Raw genomic sequence first — 25,926 nt, forward strand, 5'->3', positions numbered from 1 at the left:
AGTCCCAGCTACTCGGGAGGCTGAGGCAGGAGAATGGCGGGAACCTGGGAGGCGGAGCTTGCAGTGAGCTGAGATCCGGCTACTGCACTCCAGCCTGGGCGACAGAGCAAGACTCCGTCTCAAAAAAAAAAAAAAAAAAAGAAACTGAGTGAATTAAGAGCTACATAATTACTTAGCATATTCAATAAAAATTGGAAATTCAGGTAAAGTATTTCCCTGCTTTTACCAATAGACATTGCTTTTCTTTTTGTCCACATTCTTCAGATGACTGTCCCAATTTCTTATATCATTTTGCCTTAATAAATAAATAAATAATGTCTTAGTAAGTACAGTCCTCCCTTGGTATACAAGAGGGATCAGCTCCAGGGCACCTGCCTGTACTCAAATCTGCAAATACTCAAGTCCTGCCATCTACCCTGCGAAACCTTCAGATCTGAAAAGTCAGCACTCTGTATATGTGGATTTTGCATCCAATGGATACTGTACTTTGTTTTGTTTTGTCTTGTTTTTTTGAGACAGAGTTTCTCTCTGAAGCTCAGGCTGGAGCGCAATGGCATAATCTCGGCTCACTGCAAACTCTGCCTCCTGGGTTCAAGCGATTCTCCTGCCTCAGCCTCCAAAATAGCTGGGATTACAGGCACCCGCCACCATGCCTGGCTAATTTTTGTATTTTTAGTAGAGACGAGGTTTCACCATGTTGGCCAGGCTGGTTTCAAACTCTTGACCTCAGGTGATCCACTAGCCTTGGCCTCTCAAAGTGTTAGGATTACAGGTGTGAGCCACTGCGCCCAGCCTTTTGGATATTGTATTTTGGACTTGCATTTGTACACAGAACATGCAGATACAGAGGGCTGACTGTATTTATTGAAAAAAAAAAAAAAATTTCGAGCAGAAGTGGATCCGCACAGTTCAAACCTGTGTCTTCAAAGGTTTTCTTTACATAGTATTTTTAATATGCTGATTGATGAGATCAAATGTCTCCAAAGAGGAAAGCAGGCTGAATCAGAGAAAGTACTGACTGGCATTTGGTGTTATTAGTTCTAGACCTGGATCTGAGCCTAAAATGTTGGCTAAATCATCTAGTTTTGTTTTTTTAATGACAAAACTGGAGGGGAATGTTCTCTTAGGTCTCTTCATTCTGTAAGAGAGAAGCTAAGTGATTTATTCACCTGAGAACATTTTATTATGAACATTACCAAAGAAAAGCATTACCACCACTTCCTTCTATGGCTCATTTTGGTGTTTGACACTCTTAGTGTTACAACTTCAAATAGAGCCTAAATGCTGATCATCAGTAATTAATTTCATTTATTATTTTATTTGCAAAGAAGAGGGACTCAGTTTAGTCTTTATATTACTTATACTAATCCCCTTCATAGGCTGGGCACAGTGGCTCATGCATGTAATCCCAGCACTTTGGGAGGCTTAGGCAGGCAGATCACTTGAGGTCAGGAGTTCGAGACCAGCCTGACAACATAGCGAGACTCTGTCTGTACTAAAAATTAAAAAAAATAAAAAATCCCCTTCATAATGTGAAGACTTATCTCCCTACTTTCTAAAGGGGAAAAGAAGATGCCAAATCCTCTAATAGTTATCCATAGAATCTATTTTCTAGGCTCTCTTTCTTCAAATTTTGTGATTGCATTTTCTTAACTAATGCTTTTCAATTCCCATTATTTTTTTTTTAATCTAGAAGTTGGGAGGAAAGGCATTCTTTCATTTATGAATGCAATAAATATTTATTAAAAGCCTATATGCCAGGGAGTACATGAGGAGTAAAACATACACTGTGTTCATGGACCTTACAGTTTATTAATTTGACAGATAAAAGACCTTTGCTTCACTAAGAAAACAAGAACATTTCACTTAGCACATACAAAATAAAAGAATAAAAAAAGAAAAGAAAACCAGAACAACCATAGAGCCCTGCCCCCCACTTTGTTTAGGGTCAGACTTGTATAGTTTAAAGGAGCCACAACAAAGAGAAAACTGTTCTGCTCTGCCTTAGAAATATTGTTGTTTTCCTTCCAAGTTATGATTTTAAAGGCTTTTCAAGGGAGGGCCAGATGTTATGACTCATGGCTGCAATCCCAGCACTTTGAGAGGCCAAGGAGGGAGGATTGCTTGAGGCCAGGAGTTCGAGACCAGCTTGGGCAACATAGTGAGACTCTGTCTCTATAAAAAAATTTAAAAATTAGCCAGGCAATGGGTGTGACCTGTAGCCCCAGCTACTCAGGAGGCTGAGGCAAGAGGATCATTTGAGCCTAGGAGTTAGAAGCTGCAGAAAGTTATGATCATGCCACTACACTCCAGCCTGGGCAACAGAGCAGCACCCTGTCTCTAAAATTAAGAAGAAGAAGAAATCATAAAATAAAATTCTTTCAAGCCCTGGAGGTCTTACCCACCCATTTTGAAAATCCCTTTCAACTTGTGTTCAAGTCACATTGTTTATTAATAAACAATACTGTTTATTCTGAGACATTTAATAATTGCTTAGATGACCTTTTATATTTAAGATAATATTCTTAATTTTTTTAAGATAAAGAAATCATGACTAGACACTACAGAATGCCTGAACTGAACCTGTGGGTGAAACAAGCAACTCCTCAACCAGTTTTGTTCTTGAATTATGCCCGTTGCTTCTCTGCAGATGAGGATCAGGTGACGGGTTGGTGAGGACATTCAGCAGGCGGTAGGTTTTTCTGTCTGGGCCGGTGGAGTCATTCCCTGAGGCAACCACAACCCATCTTCCTTGGAGTGTTTGTCTCCATGAGGACAAAACTTACCTGGGATGTGTTATGGTATAGTCAAATGTCACATTCAAAATTTGGAAATTTAGTATGAAGCAAAGAGCTATCATGATGAACAAATATAGTATTTTCTCCATTCATTTTGCTGGAAACAGGATTCTATCAATGCCAAGAAAGAATTGTACAACATTGTCTTAACTACTATTACTTAACATGGGCTGAAAGCCCATCATCTTGCATTTGCTTGGAACAGAAATGCATTTGCCACCTGGTTTTAGCCAAGTAATATTTTTTCCAATCTTTTTTCACTTTAGCTTTCCTAAAGAGCTTATAAATAAACATCTCCTCTCATAAACTGGGAGAATGCAAACTGATAACAGAAATAATTTAATTTTGAGGAGATATTTATTAGAGAGTTCTTTGGAAAAACTGGTCTCAGAAAAATAACCTGTATTTGAATATGGCTTTTAGTTAAACTACCTCCTATTACCTATCACGAGTTGCTTTGGTGAAGGCTTTGCTTTAAGTTTCAAACTATTTGTTTATTTTTATTTTTTAATCTTCTAAGACAGGATCTTAATCTGTCACCCAGGCTGGAGTGCAGTAGTATGATCTTGGCTCCCTGCAGCCTTGATGCCCCCAGGCTCCAGGGATCCTCCCACCTCATCCTCCCAAGTGGCTGAAACCACAGGTGTCTGCCACCACACCTGGCTAATTATTTTGTAGAGATGGGGTCTCACTATGTTGCCCAGGCTGGTCTCAAACCCCTGGGGCTCAATCATTTCTCTCACCTTGGCCTCCAAAGTGCTGAGATTACAGGTGTGAGCCACTATACCTGGCCCATTTATTAAACATTTTGTAAGTCATACTATGTACCAAGTAATGTGCTAGAAATGTAACAAAAACATTACAACTAACAACTAATAGAGATTGGGCATACAGAATGGGCATACAGAATCTATTATGTTATACACAGAGAAATGTGCTGAGAGGGCATTTTTTACTTATTTCCTTTCCTGACCGATTTACCCAACTGATGTGTGCTCATGGATACAATCCGAAGGGGGAAACGTAAGACAGCAAACTAGAAAGACTTGAGTCCACTGTACTTTTCTTTTGAGTCCTGTCACAAGCTTTTTGTGTCATCAGTAATAAACTTTAGTGAAGAATGATGACTTTTAGATTAGAAAGTGAATGACTGCTATTGGGACCCGCTTTGAATCAACTGATCAGTTACTGTTCCTGTAGATATTTCTATTCCAGCTAGACATCCAGAAACCCCAAACACACCCTAGACATTTCCCTCTCAACTCTGCCACATCTTGTGGCTTGAAACCTGTAACTGGTTTATATCCATCTCAGTCCAACCACATGGAGTATTAAAACCACCTCTAGGCCAGGCGTGGTGGCTCATGCCTGTAATCCCAGCACTTTGAGAGGCCAAGGCAGGTGAATCACCTGAGGTCAGGAGTTCGAGACTAGCCTGGCCAACATGGAGAAACCCTGTCTCTATTAAAAATACAAAAAAATTAGCTGGGTGTGGTGGCAGGCACCTGCAATCCCAGCTAATCAGGAGGCTGAGACAGGAGAATCACTTGAACCCGGGGGGTGGAGGTTGCAGTGAACTGAGATCACGCCATTGCACTCCAGCCTGGGCACCAAGAGTGAAACTCTGTTTCAAAAAAAGAAACAACAACAACAACAACAACAACAAACCCTCTAAAAATAATAAAATAAAATAAATCATAGCATGCCAGGAATAAAAGCAAAAAAAAAAAAAAAATTAAGTAAAATAAAAATAAAACCTCTGAACACAGGGTTTCTAGTACTGTTCTCGGTCCAGTCCACTTTCCATGCTGCTACCAGAAACTTAAGTTACTCACTGTATCCCCGTCCCCTTAAGAACACTGCTATACTTCCTGATTGTTTAGAGAATGAAAACCATGGCACCTCCTTCTTGCCACTACAGCCCCAGTGCCTACTTCAGTGCCGGACACATAGTAAGCACTCAGTGAATATGTGTTGAATGCATCTGAGGCTTTCACGTCCATGTTCAGGCTCCTGTCTATGTCTCCAGCCACATCTGCTGCTTCCCTCAAACCATATCCATCAACGAACAGTTCAGCAAACTCATTTTGCTCTCTCTTGCCTTTAAGCTTTCACACTGGCCATGCTTCTAGCTTGGAATGCTGCACCTGCTTTGGACCACACCCTACCTTCTCTCACCAAATCTATCTGGAAAACACTGTTCCATCTCTCACAGGAGAATACTGCTGCAGTCATCTCTCAACACAGCCCCCGGCCTCTGACCAGTCCACAAAATCTTCATTTATCTCCAGGACCAAAGAGTCTCAAGGCTGGGCTGAGATAAAAACAGCAGGCTTCAGACTCAGGGGACTCGAGGCTCAGGAGGAAGGTCTGGGACAGCAGATACCGGCTTAGGATTTGGCCTTAACTTTCAAGAGTGATTCTGGTATGATTTCACCCTTAATCACAGGTAAAACCAGCACTTGGGGCTAGCTGAGGCACCTAAAGTTAATTATCTATAATCTATACACCTCAATAAAGGTGAAATTTAAAAAACTGATTAGCCACTGTTTCTATAGAGTAAAAAGTTTTTCCACTCATAAATGAGAAACTATTTGAATTTTACTGCCGGTTACTTTTCTCCTGCTTCTCTAAAAAAATAGACTCTCGGCCAGAATTCTATTTACCTGATCTGAAAGCCATGCTTTCCTTTCTTCCTTAAGCAACAAATAGACATGGATTTAATGGACATTTAGGTCAGCTATTCACTGGTGCACTGGGCTCCTGAAACAATCCAAGTGCTCATTAAACAACAGAGTGTGTGACTAAGGTTCTGGTAAATACATGGCCCAGTTGCTCAGGAAGATATTTTTGAGGTTCAAAGGTTGAAAGCATCTCAGATCTATCCCAACCCCCTACCCACAGTGTTAGCAGAGAATATAATAATTTTGGAAAATGATGAAGGAAAGATAAAACTGCTAAAAACTAAAGATGGCTCATCGTTAATACGTACATCTTCAAATGTAATACATTTCTTCAATTAATTAAAAATACCATTGAAGTGAGATGACCCTCTCTAAATATTTTATCACTAAGATGCTATAAGATTTCTTACACATATATTACCACATTTTCCATTTAATTACTGATCAAATGTACTAGTTTAAAAGGCTAAGATCTTACCATAAACCAGAATAATTTGTGCGATTACAGCAAGTAGGCCTATGCTTGCTATCTTCCTTTTTAACATTCTGAACACTGTTCTCGGGTAAAAGATGCAGACTTAACTTGAACAGAACTTTCCTTTTTATTGTGGTTAATATAGAAACCACACAGGATCTAGTCTTGGCATTGTAAACCTTTGAACGTTACATCTATGAAATTCTGTTGTCCATTTACATTTTCAGTAACATTTCTCTTTGCTATATTTATCACATTTTCCAAAATATGAAAATGCTCTTTTTATTTTAAATGTTGACTATGCGTGAAAAATTAACTCTGGTTCTATTACTTCAAACTACCCCTTTATTAGCAACAGTTGTGCAGTCCTGTCAAGAAGAATTTTAAAAATAAAGTACCAAATTTGGAGAGTAGACACATCTGTTTTACTTTGCAGCTTTTTTATTGTTTTATTCCTTAGAATATGAATTCACAACTATCTTATAACTGAAGACTAAAGAAAAAACATATGTTGGTGAATCTGATTTCTGCATTTTTTTCATTCAAGGGAAGTTGCCTCCCTCAGCTCTCTGCCAATAAGTAATAAATGGACTTGGCAAAAAGTTTATTTAAGTTGGCTTTATTAAGCCAACAAAATACAGAAATCAAGTAAGGGACAGGCAGGAAAATCTGTTCCTTTGAAGTCAATAAAAATCCATCTCCTTAATCCTTTTTTTATTCCAAGCAGTGGTGATTTTTCTCAACTGACTCACTGAGAACCTTGATTTAGCTAATCTGTCTTGCTTAGTTATCTTTCTTTTCCAAAGCTTTCCTAAAGAAGCATCCTTTCCCCTTGACAACTGTCATCTTTTATACTTGCATAGTGGTGCATCGGGTTATAAACATTCTCTAGTTAATCCCGATAGAGATTTAAATACAGGTTTTTAATTACAACTCATATTTTAGAAGAATAAAAACAGAAGTAAGCGGCAAGTTGAAACAAAAGGCACATAGAAATTATCAATGGGAGACAGATGGCTAAAATTTGATACCATACATCTTTCCTAAGCTGTCTGTTTTAAACCTCTGTCATAGCTTTATTTGGTTATTGCTTATCTGTACATTATGGAAGAAAAGCAGGACTCATTTGAATGAGTCAATTGAATAAACTCATTTTTCCATTCCCCAACCTATCCAGTGAAGGGCTATGCATCATGTAGAAACATATATGAAAATATATTCATGTTTGAAGATTTCGTAATTTGAAAGGAAGGGCATTGTATTGATAGAACAAAAACATACATGGACCACAAAATATTTGAACTTCAGCATCATTTAGCAATCGTTGGTTGAGCACAGCATGAGAAAAGGATTTCTTACCTAAACTAAAGAGCACCAAGAATTTCAGACACACAAACTCTCGTTGATCAAACTGGAGAGAACGAAGTTTTGCCACTAGCTCCTGTGCATGACTCATGAGGTTGTTGAGGGTGGCCCCGGCTTGTGATGCTATTATGGAATAGTCCACCTGCAACACAGGATCACAGTTTTAAGGACTATCAGAATCAGCAACACATATTTCACCTGAGATTATTAAGAACTATGGGTAAAATCAGATTGCAATACAGGTTTTTAAAATAGAATAGAGATGGGGGGTCTCACTATTTGACCAGACTGGTCTTGAACTCCTGAGTTGAAGTGATCCTCTGGCCTCAGCCTCCCAAAGTGCTGGGATTGCAGGCCTAAGCCACTGCGTGCCTGGCCACAATACAGACTGGTAACGGAAGAGATTTTCCCCATGAAAGTAGTTTGAGGCACATTCCATGATTCTAAAATGCATCAGAATTAGTATGTCTGATAAATATAATCACTTTTGATAAGCTTTATAGGAAACAGGTTTTGGCTACCTAAATTTTTCAAGTATATATGCCTTTTTTATATTATAAAATTACATCACCACATAAGATAAAAAAATTTAACTCTCATGAATAAGGTGAAAGAAAGACATACTGTCCATGAAAAGTGAATCCAGAAGAGTGTTCTATGTATATACAATACTAACTAGTGCATGAGGAAAATAAAGGCAGATACGTTTCTACTTGTATTATGAGACTACATTTTAAAGTAATCATCGTTCAAGATTGCATGTTTGTGGATAATGAAAGAATCACATTTAAATTATTCTTTATAGAACAGCAGAAGTGTTCACTTAAAAATTTTAAATAAATACAAATAAATTATTCTTTAGTTTTCTGTTTCCTAAAAAGCATGACAAAACTGCTATTCTCAGATGATTACATTAGATTACATCAGATTAACGTGTTGCTCTCTAAACACAGCAATAATTTTATTTAGGAGAATAATTCCGTTGTCCGGCGGCAAAAAAAGAAAAGGCTTATTTCCCTTTTCATTAAAAAAAAAAGTAGGGGCTGAGCATGGTGGCTCTTACATGTGAAGCGCTTTCGGAGGCTGAGGTGGGTGGATCACTTGAGGCCAGGAGTTCAAGGCCAGCCTGGCCAACGTGGTGAAACCCCATCTCTACTATAAATACAAAAATTAGCTGGGTGTGGTGGCATGTGCCTGTAATCCCAGCTACTGGGGAGGCTGAGGCAGGAGAATTACTTGAACCTGGGAGGTGGAGGTTGTAGTGAGCCGAGGTCGTGCCATTGCACTCTAGCCTGGGTGAAGAAGCGAGAATCTATCTCAAAAAAAAAAAAAAAAAAAAAAAAAAAAAAGTGCTGCTAGCCTCCAATCTTAGATTATTCATGGGGACATAAAAAGTTCAAATTATAATAAGTTAAGATGTTGGGAAGACTGTCAGTGATAGCACTGACTTTGCTGCTGTGATTATAGCGTAATGGGAAAGCCCAGTTGTTACCTGACGCTCCCATCCTTTTTTTACTGGAGAGCTCTCAGGCAACCAGATACTCTTTTAGGTGCATTTAATATTTGCAGCAGCAGCAAATTTGTCTGGGAGGCAAGTCCTCATCTGCCACTCACCCAGAGCAGACTGTATTAAATTTTTATATTTATTGACATTTCATTACCATAATTGACTGCACTTGCTTCTCTAGGAGAAGGCACAGGGCTGCCTCCTAAGCAGGAGAACTAGTCCCTTGAGTAGAATTTGCAATTAAAAACAAGGCAGAATGGATTTTTTTTATTGTGTAAATATGATGAGTTGAATTTTCAGCTTTAACTAGAGAATACTGGGTGTACAGAAACCTTTTTCAAGAGTGAGAAAAATTATGAGTCAGTGGAAAGATGACCCCCAAAGGTGTCAATCAGTTTATATAGAGTCAACTATGCATGAAAAAGCCACAGTTAATGTGTGTTAGAGGAAAGCTCTTGCATCATGTATAGCACTGTCTACCTGCTTTAGCCGGGTGCTGGCATCTACGCACTAAATTTAAACATCAAGTGTTGTAAGAACTCCTGTGGTTTCTGTTTCAGAGTGTGTGAAAGAAGGGTCAGTACCAGGGCAACCTGAACCCTGAACTGGAAGGAGGCAGGACAAGCTGTTGAACTCTGCGGAGCACGTTGGGATTATTTGCAGAGCAGACAAAGTGACGTCTCAACTATCATTTTGCCAGTTCTCTTACAGGGGAACTTTCTACTTCAAGGGAAGTCCTTACTTTACAAAGGTGCCTATGCTATAAATTCTTTAAAAACTGCACATAGTCAACTACTTCAGATAATAATAATACAAATTTTACTGAGATGAATGGGATAGACGAGTGAATGAGAGCAGCAAGGCCTGATGGTACAGCAGTGGTGGTAAAAGCCTGAGACTAGGTATGAGACCTAAGTCAATGCTGCCTCTTACATACGAAGAGCCTTGGGCAAGTATGTATAAATCTCCATCCCTTGGTGTCCTCATCTTTAAATAAATCACTGAACTAAGTTAGGTGATGATAATAAGGTACTTCTCACTTCTGTGATTATCAAGAAGTAATCATAGATGGGACAAGACTATCAATTTAAGCTTGGAATCAATGGAATAAATTGCAACTGTAGCTTAAAATATACAAAGTATATTGTAGTAAATATCACTAGTTAAGATCTGGGCACGGTGGCTCACTCCTGTAATCCCAGTGCTTCGGGAGGCCGTGGTGGGTGGATCACCTGAGGTCGAGACTTCAAGACCAGCCTGGCCAACATGGTGAAACCCGGTCTGTACTAAAAATACAGAAATTAGCTGGGCATGGTGGTACACACCTGTAATCCCAGCTACTCAGGAGGCTGAGGCAGGAAAAACGCTTGAACCCGGGAGGCAGAGGTTGCAGTGAGCTGAGAATGCACCACTGCACTCCAGCCTGGGCGACAGAGTAAGACTCTGTCTCAAAAAAAAAAAAAAAAGAAAAGAAAAAGAAGAAAAGGTGAGGTGTGGTGGCCCATGCCTATAATCCCAGCACTTGGGGAGGCTGAGGCGGGTGGATCACCTGAAGTCAGAAGTTCGAGACCAGTCTGGCCAACATGGACAAACCCCGTCTCTACTAAAAATACAAAAATTATCCAGGCGTGGTGGCAGGTGCCTGTAATCCCAGCTACTTGGGAGGCTGAGGCAGGAGAATCGTTTGAACCCAGGAGGCGGAGGTTGCAGTGAGCCAAGATTCTGCCACTGCACTCCAGTCTAGGGGACAAGAGCTAGAACTCTCTCAAAAGAAAAAAAAAGGAAAAAAAGAAAAGAAAAAAAAAATCACTAGTTAAGGCCTGAACCAGGAAGACCATACTAAAATGAAACACAAATATGTTGGTATTAATTTTCCATTATTAAGATGGAGTTAATTAAATATTGATGTATGTAGTTCTAACAGGTGTATAATAATAAGTTCAAATACTAGAATTTCATACTTGAAAATGTAGTACACTATAATGGAAAGGAATCTAATTTGTTTCATAGGGTTATATATTTAGTGAGAGACCGTTAGTGAGGTGGACCTCAAAAAATCAATTGGTTTACCAACAACTTTATAGCTATACATTTATTTACATGCTAATCTGAAAGCTCAAACATGTTTATTAAATGGGGGCTTAGACAACATTTCTTTCAAGGATAATTTATCAAATTGCACAGCTCTTAAGAAGGATGGGTGATTTATTCTTGAAACAACATAGAGATCTGCAACTTCCTTACATTTTATTACAAACATAATTATATTTTCATTGTTGAATGCAGAGTTTGTGCTCATTTCACGAGCAGCTGGTCTTATCTTTTATGTACTTAGTAAAATTAATTTATTGCTCTCTTACATGTAACCTTTGTGTCATTAAATTCAAGGGAAGTATTGAAGAAATACTCTAAACTGATGTCCCCTTTGGATAAATTTCACTCATCATGAAAATAGAAACAGTTTTAGCTAAATTGCTTTTAATTCTAATCACTGAAATTTTGATGACTTGTATAAGATGCCTGTCATTTTAATATGATACACAATGATAGAAGATAATAAGTTGCCAGTAGACCTTTCCCTTAGGATGATGTTACAGTGGCTGTTAATTAGCAACAATATGCAAATACTAAAACCTGACCCTACTTCAAAGTACATTATTATTTTATACATACATAGATATATGTGTGCATATGTGCGTGTATAGCTTTTAAAATGCTGGATAGGAAAGAATTCTTTTCATAACTATAAGTTGTGATTATATAGAATATTTGAAGTGCTTAATATTATTGATAATTATAATTTCCTTTTTGCTTAATAAGGCTATTTAATATACATTTATGTAGATGCCTGATTCAAAGACACAATTAAAACATAATAGCTAACTTATAGGGTTAAGTGAAACACTGAATTCTCATTTCAATATACAATGTACTGGTGTCCTGGGCTGCTTTTTGCAGTGGGGCTATTTTAGTTTCTCTAGTTCTCAATGAACTATGAACAGATTCAATTCTGCAAACATTTATTGAGCAAACTTGTGAGCTACTGGGCTTAAGAGAAAGGCTGTGCTGTTTTATTTATTTTTCTTCTCTTTTCAAGTTCCAAGGAGCAGTTTCCTGGATAGTCACTCATTTTTTAAAATCCAGGCTAGTCTTATTCTTTTTCCTCTGCTATGACAAATTCACCACATTATTTACAGTGAGCTGTATTTAGTAAGAAAAAGCCAGAAGATTGGGCTATGGAGCACCTGGGGTCTTGCATTCCTCTGTTTGTCCAAAAGGTCACTATAAAGCAATGTGTAGACATGACATACATGCTTTCAAGGGGATACAAAGTCACTGTCTGCCGTTCCCTTTGTGTTGGGACTTCGTTCCTGATATAGTGGACTAAGGCACATTTAATATTCCTATTTGCCAATCTCAAAATAGTCAGTATAAACATTTTCATTTGTTCCAGAAGTAATCATTTTCTCAATAGGGCGGTTGAGAAAATACTATAAGTAAACCTGGAAATCTATAATGAGTGAATTGTATTTCTTCTGGCTGAGGCTGAAAAAGGTGGCGAGTTTAAAGTTTCATCCAGTAATTGCTTGTCACTGTTCCTCTGACCTAGAAGGATTTTAAGCAATGGTGTCTTCCTCAACTTGCAAAGGAGAGTACAATCAAATATCCTCACTTTAGGGGTAAGGCACTTCCTTATAGAAGCTGAATCATCTGGACAGCTTTGAACACCCATCTTATTCTCTTTGCACTTCCTCCTCTGAAATTTCCCCGCACTTTCTCTGACCCTGTGTAATGGGGCTTACCTGTGAAAGTACACAGTGAAAAGCACTATGCAAAGGGCAGTCATTACAGTCATTAATTAGGTGGATGAATTATGCCTCTTATCACTATTGGCTGCAGAGCTGTGTCTAATGTTTTTCCCCTTACATCTTTGATTTCCCTTCATTTATCAGGTCATCAGAAGCATTTGTTTTAACTAAATTAAAAAATGTATTTATCTCCTACAGGTGAGTACCAAGCTGCCTTTAACGGGAATTTTGTATGCTGTATTGAGGTAATACCATTTACTTTTTTTCCCGTGATATCAACAACATGGCCTTAATACAGTGCTTCATGGAAACATACTTGTAGCAGCGTTTGAAAGTTCACATTCCACACAAATCCATGATAGCACGTCAATATGTCTCTGGGGCAGGCAAGTTATTTTACTTAGAAAAATGAGAAAAATCCTCTTTTAAGATATATGTTTTCCCCCAAAGATTGGAAGAGAATTCAAGAAAAAGTTGATTCAAGAGGTGGCATTATGAATGATTTTTTCTTAGTTTTAGTTTTGTCTTAATATTAAAATAATTTTAAAACACTAAGCAACAATCACATTAAAATTGCTTGTGAATAACTTAAATTTACTGTAACAATGTGCTTACAATGCCATATAGAAAACTCCCCCCAAAAACAAACTACTAACTAACTAAACCACAAAAAAAGTGTATGCATTTAGTCTCAACAAAAAAGGAAATGAATTTGTTTTGCTTGGAATTTCCGTAGAGTCTGTCATGCACTGGAATTACACATGAAGACCAAATTAAATGCCGGCGTGAAGGCAAGCTCTGCAGCATCTCTGAGTTATCCAGATAAACAGTATGGCATGTTGGTAAAGAACACAAACTCTGGTACCAGTCGGCCTCGATCTGACCATCTGTTCTACCACTTACTAGATGCGTCTTGACCTTGAATCAACCACTTCATCTCTCTTTGCCTTGGTTCCTCATCTGCCAAAGTGGGATAATAGTCCTTTCTTCATGGGGTTGTTGACGCCATAAATGTCACCCTTGCACTGGCCTAGTTTTGATGACTTCTAATTTTTATGTCAGCATTTCACAGAATACTTCCTGTAATTCCTACTGCAATTCTCTCTGGTAGATACCATCATAGTTGCCACTGGACAGGCGAGGACACTGAATCTCAAAAGGTAAAGCGACTCGCTAAAGACGACGTAGCCAGGAAGTTTTGGAATGGAGACACGAAAACAGGTTATTCCAATTCCAGATTACACTGTATGTGTGAATTTTACACACACACACCAGAGAGCATATAGTCTGCACCAGCAAAGAAAATACACTCTCACCACAGCTCAGTTGTTATTGGATTATAAACATAAAAGGAAGCAGTTCTTTTTTTTTTTTTTGCTTCCTTCAACTACTTTCATATCATATATATGTGTATATATGTAGATATATGTGTGTGTGTGTATATATATCTCCTAGCTTCCCACCTCTTTTCTTTTATATTTTTTATTTTCTTTGAGATGGAGTCTCGCTCTGTTGCCAAGGCTGGAGTGCAGTGGCACAATCTTGGTTCACTGCAGCCTCTGCCTCCCAGGTTCAAGCGATTCTTCTGCCTCAGCCTCTCAAGTAGCTGGGACCACAGGCGCATGCCACCATGCCTGGCTAATTTTTTTGTATTTTTAGTGGATTTCACCATGCTGGCCAGGCTGGTCTCGAACTCCTGACCTCAAATGACCCCCCCGCCTCAGCCTCCCAAAGCACTGGGATCATAGGTGTGAGCCACTGTGCCTGGCCTCTTTTCTTTTTTATAAATCATCTTTTCTTCTAGCATGTTGCTTTATTTACTCTTACACTTCATATATTCCTTTCCTTCCATTCATCATTGTTTTAACTACCTTCTTAAAATTGGTGTACACTAAGTAATGTATTGTTGTTGTAGGAAAAATCTAATTTTCCTATCTTTACACTCAGAGGAGTATTTATAATTCTCAAAAAAATTATACTTAATTTGTTTTAATCAAGCAACCAGGGGAGAGATACAATAGTTCTCATTTAGTTCAGTCAGGTAATATTTATCGTGTGCCTAACATATTCAGCTTTGTGCTAGGTACTGTGAGGATATAAAAAAAGTACATGTATATGACCCTGCTTTAAGATACCTATCTAATTCTGAGAGAGAGGTTATAAACTTTTGAAGTCTTCCTTTGTAGCACTTTTGCTCCCATCCTATGAAATGCAAGAATCACAGAGATAAATTCAAAACATTTTGTCTAGATATTCCACAAAATAAAATAAAGACATCTACCATAATTGCCATAAATGAGAATGTCTGATTACAATTAATCATTACGAGGGTAGTCACTGGACTGGATGAAAAAAGTGAAGGGAGGGGTTCAGACAGACCTGTGGCACACTTTAAAGGGTGGGGAGGGGAGCTGGAAGAATCCAGGCTGCAGGAAACATATAAGGAAATGACTATTTCTCCACCACCGAGTTCCTCATTCAGTTCTGATGACAAAACGCAAAGCACCAGTAACTGATCTGAAAAACTATAATACCATCCATTCCTTGATCTTGGTTTTGAAAATCAGACAGCAAGAAATGCACTTTTCTCTACTTTTTAAATAGTAATTACCCTCACCCACAGGCAGCACTTAAGGCAAAATGAAATGTGAAATAAGAAGTATTTCTAAAGAGCAGGAATGGAAGTGCTTTGAGAAAAAGAACGGCACAACCCATTTCATTTCTGAAACTCAGAAGGAAATGAAATCAAATTAATTTGTGAGCCCAGTCTTGTACTTCCAATGCAGCTCCTAATTGGGTGAAGGTGGGAGGCACACCCAATGACTAGACTCTGAAAATGGGTACATTTCCTCCAAAGACTTGGGTCCCAGAATGAAAATGCCAAACAAAAATTTGAAAGCACAGAAAGTCAAACCCATTGAGACTGTATTTTCTCCTCTACAAAGCTTTTCTCCTGAGAGGTGCATTTAGTAAGGACCAGATAGTGATGGAGATGCTTGAATTGACCCAATTTGCAAAAACTCTGAAATAGTGCTTGCTTTTAATTTGATTGGGAAATTTTGATTTATTAATAATACAGCAAATGATGTGGAGACAGCCCTTCATTTCCAAATAGCACTGCTGTGGTTTCACAGCACATAAACATTTATGGCTGGACGTAAAAGATCATGGTGCCTGAGTACTGAAGTCACCATTGCTGAACAAAGCAGTGGTGCCCTGAATAGGTATGATCCAAAGGACTGAAGGAATCACTGTGTTCCACACATTTATTTAAATAGCACATCAGCTGTAGAATGGAAGGTAAGAAACTGGAGAGACTTGCCTATATTCCTGTAAAGTTGCATGTAGGTTCATTAAGTAGACTCTCTCTGAAGACATTCACAAAGCTGTCTCTCCTCCTTTAAGACTTTGCTCAAATGTTACATTTTCAATAAAGCCAAACCAACCATTCCTATTTCACAGTGCAACAGATGGTCACACTGCAACACACGTCTACGGATGAGTGTTGATTTTCCTTTCATTGGTTCTTTCTTTTTTGTTTTTTTCCTTTTATTCAATAGCACTTTGACTTTTAACATATTACAGGCTTGTTTCTTAGGATTATTGTTTAATGTCAGCTCCTTCCTGCTACAACATTAAGTTCCGTGAGGGCAGGAAACTTTTTATTTTGTTCACTAATATATACCAAAGCCCTGGAAAAGTAACTAGCACAGAGTTGGATGTTCAATAAATATTTGTTGATCAAACAAATATCTGTTCAGAAAAGTGTAGGACCTAACAGTAATTTTTTTCTTTCTATCTTTCATTTGAATGACTGGATCCTGAAAACTGAAATTCTTCTCCCTCTCATTTGCCTTTATACCAACTATTTCAATTATTCGTGACATCCAAATCCATCTCGTTCACCACTATTGTTCCAAAATAGTTAGGACTCCACAAGTTATAAGGTTTTAAAATAGCCGACAAACAAGTGTCATAGGTTAAAGCAGAAGCTCGAGGAAAAAAAAAACCCTAGGTACTAATCATTACGTTTGATTTACCAGTTCTTCGGACCCTTATAAGCAGGACTTTCAGTCCCAGCAGACTGGAAGCAGCAGAATGTTCATGATTATGTTTGCTTTTACAAGTTTAACTATAATCATCGGAGCAGGAACAGAGTGCACCAAGTCATCTTTTCTAAATTATTGGCAGCCAATCTCTCCCTTTCAAAGCACAAGAGTGCTTCTGACCTAGTTAAATTCCGGCCATTCTGAACATGCTTAATAAAAAGACGCTTTTTTTTTCTTTTTCTTTTTTTTTTCCGGTCTCTACACTTACTTGTTGCCCAGTAACCAGGAAGATGGATCCTTCCTTTCCATGTACTACTTGTCGGTAAATGTGGTCAAGGATTAAGAGCTCACTCCAGCAGTTCTGAAGCAGCTTCATTTGGTCATCAACCTGCAAAAGAAATAGAAAAAGACAAACAAAAAAACACAAAATATAACACTGTTATTCACTACTTTTTGGTTTTTGTGTAGTTTTCAACATAAGAGGACTACCTATAAATAAGAAAGTCTCCACTCATGGTCATTGAAGCACAGGTGCTCAGAATTCATATCATTGTTCCTAAAAGTCATGATTTTCATTTGGACAAATTTTTTTTTAGGACACACATAGGTACTTAAGCTAAGTATTTATAATCAATGAACTGCTAGGAAAATGCACTCCATTAAATAGGTCTACCTAACATTAATAGAGTTATTAGAGTTAGGTCCAGGTGCCTCAGGTTGTCCTGAGTAGGCCCCATCAGAATGACCCCAGATTGCCTATGCTTATGTATCTAAAAATGAATACAGTACATTAAAGTGAAGCTGAAATAGTATATAGATATTAGCAAACTGCCAAGCCAAAAGAAATCATATAAAAGAAAATTAGCATTACAGCCCATTTGACTTTTGGAGACAAAGACACACTGCCAATTTTGTAACCAGTGTTAACTGAAAGTCCAATTGTGCTGGACTGAAGAAAACACTCACCAAGCATGATGTCGGTGCTAACTGGAGCTTCTTTTATAATTTGGACAAATTTCCCACCAACTCTCTAAACTTCAGTTTTCTGATCTGAATAACGGGCCCAAGAACAGTAAGTATCTTCCTGACATGGTTGCTATGAGTGAAAAGTGCTACATTATAACAGGGATCTTACACATGTTTCACCTTTCCCTCCAGGGAACTGCATTCTTCAATGACAAATGCACAGCTGTCACATGTCCAGTCCTCATATTTAAATATGGACAGCATATTTATCCATTTCTATAGCTCTCTGTATCAGTTTACTTTTTGTTTTGTGATATTTACCAGACAAAAACCTTGGTGTACCCAAATGCGATGGCCATGTTTAGATACACACTACACATTATTTAAAAAGCAACAGACATTTATATGTTGTTTAATATTTTTAAGAGTTTTTGTGTATTTTAGATTTGACTTGCAAAACATGCCTTTGAAGTTAGGAGAACTGGGACCCATTTTTTCAGATGAGAAAACAGGGGTGTCAGAGAGGTTCAGAGGTATGTCTAAAGACTTGTTGGCCAGGCACAATGGCTCATGCCTGTAATCCTAGCACTTTGGGAGGCTGAGGCCGGCAGATAACTGAGGTCAGGAGTTTGAGACCAGCCTGGCCAATATGGCGAAACCCTGGCTCTACTAAAAATACAAAATTAGCTGGGCGTCGTTGTGCACACCTGTAATCCCAGCTACTTGGGAGGCTGAGGCAGGAGAATCACTTGAATCCGGCAGGCAGAGGCTGCAGTGAGCAGAGATCACGCCACTGCACTCCAGCCTGGGTGACAGAGCAAGACTCCACCTCAAAATAAGAATTCTCTTTCTCCCTCTCACAATCTAGGCTGTCTCCAAATTATATCAAGAGGCTCTAGAATTTTATAAAACAAATACATTTAATTTACTTTATCAAATTCATTTTTATGTGGTCATTCCATAAGACTCTGAACAGCTGTCACCGATATATTAGTAGTGATAAGAGTTTCTGGCTAACTTTATTTCCACAATTTCAGGACACAGTGAGCTCAAGAAAGCACTAAACGAAGAGCAAAAACAAGGATTTGAGGCACAATTCCACACTTTCTAGCTATGAGAGCTTGGCCAAGCTGCTTAATTCTCCAGCCTTATATTTTCTCAGCTAAATATATGTGGGGCAGGTCTTGTGAAGATGCAATGAGATAATGGATGGGAAAGCCCTTTGTGAAGTGTAAAGCAATACACAAACGCAGAAATAACAGCTAACAGAAGGCTCCCAACTGGAGGACCATGTAAGTGCTGTTTAGAAGAGAAAAAGAAATTACTTACAGAAATAGAAGTATAATCAAGCTCTGTGATCAGGAAAAGGCATCCCTGAGCACATCTCCATCAGAAATGTTTCAAACCAGTAAGTACCTTCTGACCAAAACAGTTACATTCATTAAGTAAATAGCTATTGTTGAGAGCCAATTCTTTGATGGTTATAAGTGCCAGGCCCTAGCAGATAAGGGTGGACAAGACAAATGCAGTCACTGCCTTTTTGAAAATGACTCTGGTGTGGGAGAATTGTTCACCCAAACGGTATTTAGTGGTTTAGTTGACAGCGAGAGTTCATATTTTTCTTTAAAGGAAAGTCTCCAGAATGTCATGTGGTATTACAATCCAGGCGGTGGGCAGCAGCTTATGCAGATCTGCCCAAATGTTCTCTGCCAACAGCTGACCCAAGGAGCTGTGGCCTAAAGTCCTAGCAATTTGCATGTCATTGCATGCAGAGCAGATTCCAGGAAGTGATCCCCTCAGGTGCTAAGGAGTGATTTCAAAGCCAGGTGCACTTTGCTCTCTCTGGGTTTTATTGTATTCTCATACACTATCAGCATCTTATTTCAGATTTATTAGTCTATGATGGTAATTTGGTTTTGTTATGTTGTTCTTCTGTGATGTGAAGTATTAGTTATTTATTTAGCACTTATTTCAGGAAAGCCCGAAATACTTTACTTTGAAATTGGCTTTCTAGAAACAATTACCATACATGTTAATGTTGCATTGAATTTCCAAGTGGGTGGGGGACTATAGAATCCCCAAAGTCTATTTATGGACACCTAAAAAGGATTCCAGTTTAAGAACCTATTTATACAACAAGAAAATTTATTATTCCCATTTTGCAGGTGGAAAAATGGAAGAACTGAGACTATCTGCTGGCCATGAACAAAAGTAGAAAAGGTGAGTGAAAATTAAGAGAGGTATGTCAGCCAACTGTGGTGGCTCATACTCATAATCCTAATACTTTGTGAGGCCGAGGTGGGAGGATCACTTGAGTGCAGGAGTTCAAGACCAGCCTGGGCAACATAGGGAGATTACAAAAAATGTAAAAATTAGCCAAGTGTGGTGGCACACATCTGCTACTCTGGAGCTGAGGTGGGAGGACTGCTTGAGCCCAGGAGGTTGAGGCTGAAGTAAGGCATGACTGCGCCACTGCATTCCAGGCTGGATGACAGAGCAAGACCCTGACACACACACGCGCGCGCGCGCACACACACACACACACACACACACGGAAGTATGTCTTCTAGAGCCATCTCATCAAGGGGTCTTCCTTTTCATTTGCATTTGATAGTTCCTGTCCTTCGCATATAGCTTGACAGAAATAGTTATGGCGACAAGACCTTGCCACAATTAAGGCATACTAAATTGTAAGACAACAATCTGAGGCCGGGTGCCATGGCTCATGCCTGTAGTCCCAGCACTTTGGGAGGCCTAGGTGGGCAGATTCCTTGAGGCCAGGAGTTCGAGACCAGTCTGGCTAACATGGTGAAAACCCATCTCTTAAAAAATTAGCCAGGTCTGGTGGCAGGCGTCTGTAATCCCAGCTACTCGGGAGGCTGAGACGGGAGAATTGCTTGAACCCAGGAGGCGGAGGTTGCAGTGAGCCAAGATCGCGCCACTGCACTTCAGCCTGGGTGACAGAACAAGACTCTGTCTCAAAACAAACAAAAAAACAGTCTGATTTTTCCTAGCTTTCTTTCCTTTTAGGATGCTGAGGACACACTTCAAAATCTGCATATCCCCTGTTCCTCTGCTTCTCTAAAAATTGCAGGAATAGGTGAAATTGAGCCTGTTACCTGTAATTAGTACTTCATTTTTGTTTTATATTCTGCGCTGTTCACATTATCCTGTCTTCCTTTGTGTCTAACAGGGCATCTCCTATAATCTCCCCGCTTTCACAAAGTATTATGACTGTTTGCTTATTTTTCTGCCTTCCTTGAGGGCAGGGACCGATTCTGAAGCTACAGCTCCCAAGTGCCTTCCTTGGTGTCTGGCAGAAAAAAAAAGCCACTTAATAAATGCTTGCTAAATGAAGGAACAAATGATTGAATTACTTTTACTTCTGCAGTTTTCCGTGTATCTTGTGCACCTAGCCCACAGCATAAGCAAACAACTCTTTCATTGTTTGTAGAATTAATGACAATCTTTACAGGGCAGTGACTACCTCAGCAACTTGTATCTGACCCCTCTCACACATGCCCTGCAGGTCTGCACCCACAGCTGGCCATTGGTAAAGACTTGACTGATTGTAATTTTAACACCCAACCCCCACCACCCGAGCAATTGATTCCTTGTTTTAATACTCTCCGAGGAGGTTTTCTATGCCAACATTCCATTTCATTATTTTCCATAATTGATTATGTGATATTTTATATTATCTCGAAATTGGTGAGTGTGCAGCTTCATGGTGCTTTGGATAACATAGTTTTTATGCAGCTCTATGAATTAAAAAATAGGGTAAATATGATGGCTGACTTGTTCCCTTGTTCTCGACAATTGAGCAATGTTGGCAATTTTGAAGATTTTTTATTTTTTAAGAAAAACAGAGTTATGGGGGTGTGGGTAGAAGAAGGAAGGGGAGAAAAATAATCTACTTCTTTTAAGCAAATTCTCCAGGTATTAATGCTGTCAATAAACAATTTAGAGTGGCATCTAGGGGGTTCTGGGAAGACCAATGAAGTGTAAGTTCCACATTATATAGCAAAACCTCTCACTAGTGGTTAGCAATACTACCTCATATAATCTTGCGTTATCAGCTATAATAAAAGCAAGGACTTATCTCAGAAACCTACTTACTCATCAGAGAAAGTATTTATATTGATATTATAGATGAGAGTGTAAAGGAATACAAGTCCCATATTGTTATGAAGCACAACTTCCCACAACCCAGAAAGTTAATCATTAGAAACTTGTGTTTTTTCATAAGAAGAGTGAATCAGTCCATGGCCAGGTGCGGTGGCTCACACCTGTAATCCCAGCACTGTGGGAGGCCGAGTCAGGCGGATCACAAGGTCAGGAGTTCGAGACCAGCCTGGCCAACACAGCGAAATCCCATCTCTACTAAAAATACAAAAAATTAGAAGGGCATGGTGGCGGGCGCCTGTAATCCCAGCTATTTAAGAGGCTGAGGCAGGAGAATCACTGGAACCCAGGAGGCAGAGGCTGCAATGAGCCAAGATGGCACCACTGCACTCTAGCCTGGGCCACAGAACAAGACTCTGTCTCAAAAAAAAAAAAAAAAAAAGAAAAAAAGAAAAAGAAAAAGAGTGAATCTGGCCAACAATTAAAAGAAAAATGTGTAGATCTTTGTCAAGTCCACATTTAGCCTATCAAAACCTTTTTGTGGCCTCCTCCCATTTGCCTTTTAATAGTCTAGCAAGTGAGCTGTTATTTTACTTTCCTTATTGCAAAGGCTTTTTAAAATTGATGTCATGGATTCTTGACCTCTTGGGCTCAAGTGATTCTCCCATCTCAGCCTCTTGAGTAGCTAGGACAACCAGAACTCAGCACCATGCCTGGCCAATTTTTTTTCTTTTTTTGTAGAGATGAGGTCTCACTATGTTGCCCAGCCTGGTTTCGAACTCCTGGACTCAAGGTATCCTCTTGCGTTGGTGTCCCAAAGTGCTGGGACTATGGGTATGAGCCACGGAGCCTGGCCAGTGATTAAACTTTAAAAAAGAGATTTTTAAAGAAAACATTCTACAATATGGACTGGTAGTTTTGTTTGTTTGTTTGTTTGTTTTTGAGATGGAGTCTTGCTCTGTTGCCCAGGCTGGAGTACTGTGGCACTCACTATCTCTGCTCACTGCAAGCTCTGCCTCCCGGGTTCACGCCATCCTCCTGCCTCAGCCTCCCGAGTAGCTGGGACTACAGGTGCCCGCCACCATGCCTGGCTAATTTTTTGTATTTTTAGTAGAGACGGGGTTTCACCGTATTAGCCAATATCACTCCTGACCTCGTGATCCACCGGCCTCGGCCTCTCAAAGTGCTGGGATTACAGGCGTGAGCCACCGCACCCGGCCATGAACTGGTAGTTTTAAGTAGACATGAACTAATTTCTTATTCCTGATCGTTAATTTTGATGTGTCAGGTCTTGTGTTAGAAACATGAGGGAAAACAGATTATTGAAATACAATCCTTGCCTTCAAGAAACTCACACTCAAATGAGAGGAGACAGAAGTGTGAATCCATTATTATAATGCCATATGCATAAGAAAAACAGGAGTAGTTTACACCATTCCATTTCTTGGGGAGGCTTCCTGGGGGTCAGAGAAGAATGTGCTGAAGCAGGTTTTAACTTGTAGAATCACTTTTCTTTTTCTTTCTTTCTCAGTGTTTCCTGTTAGAATGCTCTTGGAACAAAGTATAATGTAGGGGAAAAAAATGAGGCTGGGTGAGGTGGCCCACATGCCTGTAATCCCAACACTTTGGGAGGCTGAGGTAGGAGGATCACTTGCATCCAGGAATTTAAGACCAACCTGGGCAACATAGTAAGATCCCGTCTCTACAAAAAAATAAAATGAAAAGTTAGCCAGGCATAGTGGCACATGCATATGGTTCAAGCTACTCAGGAGGCTGAGGCTGGAGGATCACTTGAGCCCAGTAGGTAAAGATGGCAGTAAGCCATGACCATGCCACTGCACTCGGCCTGGGCAACAGAGCAAAACTCTGTCACTAAAAAGAAAAAAAGGCCAGGCACGGGGGCTCACGCCTGTAATCCCAGCATTTTGGAAGGCTGAGGTGGGCAGACGACTTGAGGGCAGGAATTCAAGACCAGCCTGGCCAACATGGTGAAATTCCATCTCTACTAAAAATACAAAAATTAGCCAGACATGGTGGCACGTGCCTGCAATTCCAGCTACTCGGGAGGCTGAGACAGGAGAATCGCTAGAATCCGGAAGGCGGAGGTTGCAGTGAGCCGAGATCGCAGCACTGCACTCCAGCCTGGGCGACAGAGTGAGACTCTGTCTCAAAAAAACAGGAAAGGAAAGAAAATGATTTTGAAGATGCTTCAGAATCATTACAAATTAAGTCCAGCTATTATTCCTTTTTTTTTCTTTCTGACAAAAACAAAAACAAATCCCTAAAGATGAATTTCCATCTCTTTTTGTAACAATGATGACATTTATAGAAGTTTGTTCTGAAGACAGGAGAGAAAAATTAAAACCCAAACAAATCAAAATCAACTTAACATATCTTAATGAGAACCTGCTCTGGGCAAGACAGACACACAATTGCATTAATCCTTTACTGTTTTCATAAAAAACACTGATGATTATCTGCAACCTCTATAATAAACTGCTACAAAGTCCAAGAAAAAATGATTTCACATTAACAATGATTAAACAAGCACTAAAAACACTACTGTACAAGAGAACAAGAGCCAGTAAAACGCTCTAGTCAATTGTTGCAATACTCAATAGATTTATAACCAGAAGTTCTTCCCTGCCCAGAGATAACTGGGGGTGATTCCAATGTGCTTTCTAATTGTGTTGCTGCTGTTCCATAATACAAAGTCCTATCTATCAACACTTCCTCGAATAACTGAGCTATTCTGGCCCCTTTCCATGTTTCTCCAATGGAGCAACAAAGGACCTCCCCCTAACCTCCTTTTGCCAGATCTGGACTCAGGAGGAAAGCAGGAGGCCGAGGGGTTTAACTTCCTATCTGCCTCTTTTCTATTCCCACCAAACCCCAGTTTTCATTCATTTCATCTCCCATCTATGTCACGCCCAATAGGCTCGCAGAATCTGGACCTACACCGTCTCCATACTTCTCCCTCTTGGTCTGTTTTATTACATTACAGTTACTACAACTATCTCTTTTGGTCACACTGTTCCTTTGGACAATCACCTGTTCCAAATTCCCTAGACTTCTCTTTGAAAATCTTCACCAAACAAGATCTCCCTAATCAGTGTATGCTGGGAATAGATCATCCATGTGCCTACTTCTCCTCCAGCCTAGGTTGGCCTGTGGCAGCCAGAAACTGGGGGCAGTTGCCTCTGACTGCAAGCAACCTGCTTTTTTGATACCGCTGTGACATGTAAACATCATTTTTTAAAATGTGAGCCATATAATGAAAAAGATGGAAAAGTTTTTCTTTAAATGTCCTTTCCCATGTCAACTTCAGCTATTATTACATCCTAGTTCTTTGGTAAGCATTGTCTGTTTGCTGTAGGTATCTTGCTTATGACTTGTTACTTCTACTACCACTATTGGGAAACCCTTACATTGTACTCTCAGGCACTGTCCTAAAAGCTTTACAGGCTGGGCACAGTGGTTCACACCTGTAATCCCAGCATTTTGGGAGTCCAAAGTGGGTGGATCACCTGAGGTCAGGGGTTTGAGACCAGCCTGGCCAACATGGTGAAACCCCCTCTCTACCAAAAATACAAAAAATTAGCTGGGCATGGCAGCATGCGCCTGTAATCCCAGCTACTCAGGAGGCTGAGACAGGAGAATCGCTTGGACCTGGGAGGCAGAGGTTGCAGTGAGCCGAGACCACTCCATTGCACTCCAGCCTGGGTGACAGAGCGAGACTCCAACTCAAAAAACAGAAAGAAAGAAACGAAGAAAGGAAGGAAGGAAGGAAGGAAGGAAGGAAGGAAGGAAGGAAGGAAGGAAGGAAGGAAGGAAAGTGGGTGAGCTTTACATGCATGAACTCATTTAATCCTCACAACAACTCGATGAAGCAGAACTTATTATAATCCTCATTTTACCAATGAGGAAACTGAGGGAGAAAGGTTAAGAAACTTGCCAAATGTAACACAGCAAATAAGCAGCAGAGCCAATATTTGAAGAGTTCATCGTCCTAGCAACAAGACAATATAGCATTATACCTGACCTAAAATATCCATCAATGTATTGAGAAACCATTCTAAAAGCCGCCTCCTTCAGGAAGTCTTCCCTGATCAACTCCATCCCATACTATCATTCCTACATTCATGTAA

At 39.6% G+C, this 25,926-nt stretch overlaps 1 protein-coding gene across 1 annotated transcript in view; it reads right to left on the reverse strand.

Annotated features, from left to right (window-relative positions):
- Positions 1–25,926, reverse strand: part of NR5A2 (nuclear receptor subfamily 5 group A member 2) — a 155,354-nt gene that overhangs the window by 50,035 nt on the left and 79,393 nt on the right. Inside the window, exons 6-7 of the mRNA XM_073011650.1 lie at positions 16,956–17,075; positions 7,317–7,464 (exon numbers count right to left, since the gene is read on the reverse strand). Coding sequence (XP_072867751.1) covers positions 7,317–7,464; positions 16,956–17,075 — 268 coding nt within the window. The remainder of the gene's footprint in view (positions 1–7,316; positions 7,465–16,955; positions 17,076–25,926) is intronic.

The sequence above is a fragment of the Chlorocebus sabaeus genome, chromosome 25, assembly GCF_047675955.1.
Source record: "Chlorocebus sabaeus isolate Y175 chromosome 25, mChlSab1.0.hap1, whole genome shotgun sequence".
NCBI lineage: Eukaryota > Metazoa > Chordata > Mammalia > Primates > Cercopithecidae > Chlorocebus > Chlorocebus sabaeus.